Source organism: Myotis davidii, unplaced genomic scaffold, assembly GCF_000327345.1.
Source record: "Myotis davidii unplaced genomic scaffold, ASM32734v1 scaffold462, whole genome shotgun sequence".
Classification (NCBI taxonomy): domain Eukaryota; kingdom Metazoa; phylum Chordata; class Mammalia; order Chiroptera; family Vespertilionidae; genus Myotis; species Myotis davidii.
This window is the reverse complement of record NW_006293237.1, coordinates 332,226-335,816: the sequence shown is the minus strand read 5'-3', so window position 1 is coordinate 335,816 and position 3,591 is coordinate 332,226. Positions and strand designations below refer to the sequence as shown.

General features: G+C 52.7%; 1 protein-coding gene across 1 annotated transcript in view; it reads right to left on the bottom strand.

Annotated features, from left to right (window-relative positions):
- Positions 1–3,591, bottom strand: part of ARHGAP4 (Rho GTPase activating protein 4) — a 26,403-nt gene that overhangs the window by 19,837 nt on the left and 2,975 nt on the right. Inside the window, exon 2 of the mRNA XM_015566028.1 lies at positions 3,536–3,584. Within this exon, the coding sequence (XP_015421514.1) occupies positions 3,536–3,584 (49 nt within the window). The remainder of the gene's footprint in view (positions 1–3,535; positions 3,585–3,591) is intronic.

The following is a 3,591-nucleotide window of genomic DNA, read 5'->3' as shown; positions in this document are numbered from 1 at the left end:
CAGTGTGGCTGGCCAGCGGTGCCAGGGGAAGTGAGGGAGTCTGAGAGGCCAGTGGGGGCACGGGGAGCCTAGGCCAGGGGACTCCCGGCTGAGGCCAAGGGAAAGGGCAGCCACAGCCCCCTTGGGCTGCTGTGGGGAGCCTAGGAGGAGGTCAAATGCCAGAGGGAAGTGCCCAGCCCAGTTGGCCGCTACTGCACCAGTCCGGGGAAAAGACAATAAGCGCTCGGTCCAGGGAGCCAACCTGCAGGATTGGTGAAGGGGCAGGACTGGGCTGGCTCTTTGAGAGGACTCCACTGTGAACAGTTCAGTCCTGGTACCATTTGGATTTCTGTGCCGCCAGTGACTTCCCAGGGGTGTGGCGTGTGGAGCAGCCTCAGTGGGTCCTGCCTGCTGGGCACCCCCATCTCCAACTCTGATCCCCCTTTGTGGAACATCCCTTCCTATTCCCAGCCCCTGGGTCTCTCTCCCTGACTCCAGGTACCCCAGATGTGGCTGCATGCATAACTAGTCCCTCGACCCCTTCACCCCCACCACTGCCTCAGTGATGGGCACAGGGGCCACAGTCCGCACACTCTCACTAAAATTACTGAAAACATGCCCGGCCAGCATGGCTCAGAGGTTGTGTCAATCTATGAACCAGGAGGTCCCGGTTCGATTCCCGGTCAGGGCATATGCCTGGGTTGCGGGCTCGATCCCCAGTGTGGGGTGTGCAGGAGGCAGCCGATCAATGATTCTCTCTCATCATTGATGTTTCTACCTCTCTCTCTCCCTCTCCCTTCCTCTCTGAAATCAATAAAAAATATAATTAAAAATAAATAAAATAAAATTAGTGAAAAGGTGCTCTTTTTCCACCAAGGGGTCAAGCTGGGTAAATGGAAGCCTGGGGAAGGCAGGGGTGGGGGGTGAGGGGCAACTTCCTGACAGTGAAATCAATGCAGACCAGGGCAGAGGCAAGCAAGACAGGGTCTTTCTATCATCTGAGGCTGGGCTCCAGTGGCTGACTCTCAGCTCCGCAGGCCAGGTGGAGCACCTTCATTGATTCGGGGTAACATTTGTGAATAAAAGTAAATTGCATTTCATTGTGAGAAACGTCTGAGACCTCAAAGCTCACCTCATCTTCCTCTGGCATCTGCCCCGCCTTCCCAGAGCAACAGCTCCCTGGGGACAATGACAGTTCTGAATGGACCAGCCTGCCACACTGTTTCATTTATTCTTCAGGGCAGCCTTGCCTGGATCAGGATCCAGACATGCGCACTGGCTGGTGTCAAGTAGGAGACTTGGGAATGAGCGCTCTCTAAGCACCAAGACCTGGTGCCTGGTCCCAGCCTTGAGGCTATGTCTCTGTCCACCTCTCAGATCTCAGCTCAGACGCATGCATCAGAGAACCCTTCCCTGACCGCTCCCCAAACTAGGACTGGCCCTCTTCCCACCCCCTTTCTAGACATCCGGGCTTTCCCTTTATAGTGGTCAGATTCATAATTAAAACTGTGTGATGTCACCCATCCAGTGTTGCTCAATGGTTGAGCATCAACCTATGAACCAGGAGGTCACGATTCAATTCCCGGTCGGGGCACATGCCCGGGTTGCAGGCTTGATCCCCAGTGTGGGGTGTGCAGGAGGCAACCGATTAATGATTCTCTCATCATTGATGTTTCTCTCCTCTCTCTCTCTCTCTCTCTCTCTCCCTCCCTCCCTCTCTGAAATGAAAATGTTATTTTAAAATAAAAATAATTGCCCTGGCCAGTTTGGCTCAGTGGATGGAGCGTCAGCCTGCGGACTGAAGGGTCCCAGGTTCGATTAGGTCAGGGGCATGTGCCTTGGTTGTGAGCACATCCCCAGCGGGGAGTGTGCAGGAGGCAGCTGATCGATGTTTTCTCTCCCATTGATGTTTCTAACTCTCTATCCCTCTCTCTTCCTCTCTGTAAAAAATCAATAAAATATATTTTAAAAAAATAATAAAAAAAATTGTGTGATGCCTTATTTACTAGATATCTCTGAGCTATAAGGACGGAAGTGACTGGTTCTCTTTTACTCAGCAAAAGAAACAGAATAGATGCATAGAAAACATCTGTCATAAGGAAGGATGGAATCCACTGTGCTTGGGCCCCACCAGCACTTCCTGTGAGCAAGGCCTAGGTCTCACTTCTGCTGACAAGCAAAGCAGAAGAGAAGATGGCCTCCCGACCACGACTCTGCTGACCTGTCAGAATTTAGGGTGCCAAGACAGTGATCCTGTTTTCTAGCCTGGTAGGAAGTTTCTTTTGTCGGTGATGGGGGTGGGGGGCAGGGAACAGAAGCTAAAATCATCGGAGGGCCAGAGCAGATAAGGAACATCTGAAAGACAGCCACACTCAAACTCCCAATTTTTCCGTGTCAATTAACTGAACCATATTTGCTGACTGAAGAGTTTCCAAAGTCCTTCAGCCCACCTCGTGGCATTTTGAGGAAGCAGGATGAGAAGCATTCCCTTCATCTTCAAAATGATGAAGGTGAGGCTAGGCGAGCTGGCTCACCCTCACCATTGCCTCACGCTGGCTCTGGGTGGAAGGCTGCCTCTCTAAGGTGAGGAGGACTCGGGCATATTTTAGTATCAATTGCTTGCATTGATAATTATGTTGCAACCTGCATCTCTGTGTTAGAAGAAACTTCAGGGGTCATTTCACTGGACCTCCTAGGAGCTGTAGGTGCCGTGTGACTGCGTGCAAGTCACGGCTCCTCTGAGCTTCAGTTTCTTCCATCGGCAAACAGAGCGATGGAGAATGATATCTGGGGGTCGCACAACTAAAGACACTGAGAAATTTTATGATCCCCAAACTGCCGGTGCTTTTGGATGTTACTCTCTTCCCTTTGCAGGAGTCACCACACCCTAAATAAAACCCCTAAATAAAACCACAGAAGTTGTCGACTAAGAATTTGCAAAGCTGATTTGCATGTGATTTGCACAGCGTGTTTATCGGCGCCCAAAGAGGTCTACTCTTCAGAAGGCTGTGAGGCTGGCCCTGATGAATCTCTCAGGACAAGACTCACTGTGCCCGCTTGATCCAGAAATAGTGGCCCTAGCTCTGAGCCATCTCAGTGCCCAAGGGAAGGCAAAGGGGCTGGGCGACAGGGACTGAAGTGGTTTAAGGACAAAGCCATCACTAATACATCCACCGAGGCGCTCGGACTTCCTTACCGGCCCCCCCTCAGCAAAGACAAAGTGTTCGATCTCATTCTGGCTAGAATGCCACTTTCTGGGGGGTCACCTTGGTGCACCCAGAGGCCCCATTCTCTTCTCCTTGGGTGAAGTGCAGGGAGAACCCAAGAGGGCAGAAACCAAAGAAAGGGAGTGATGGAGGAGGAAAAGGAGGATGGAAGGGGATGGAAGGGGAAGGAAGGGGTGACGGTCAGGGGGCTCAGGCTCCCTCCTTCAACATCCCCTGAGGTCACTGGGGGAGGATACCGGGCCCTGGGCCAGCAGCGGGACTTTTGGGGCTCCCCTACAGCCTTGGGTCCCCGCAGGGAACTGGACCGGAAGAGCCCATCGCCCTCTCACCTTTTATTTGCGTCTCATACTCGGCCTGCAGCCCCCGCTCCCGGCCCAGCTTCCCC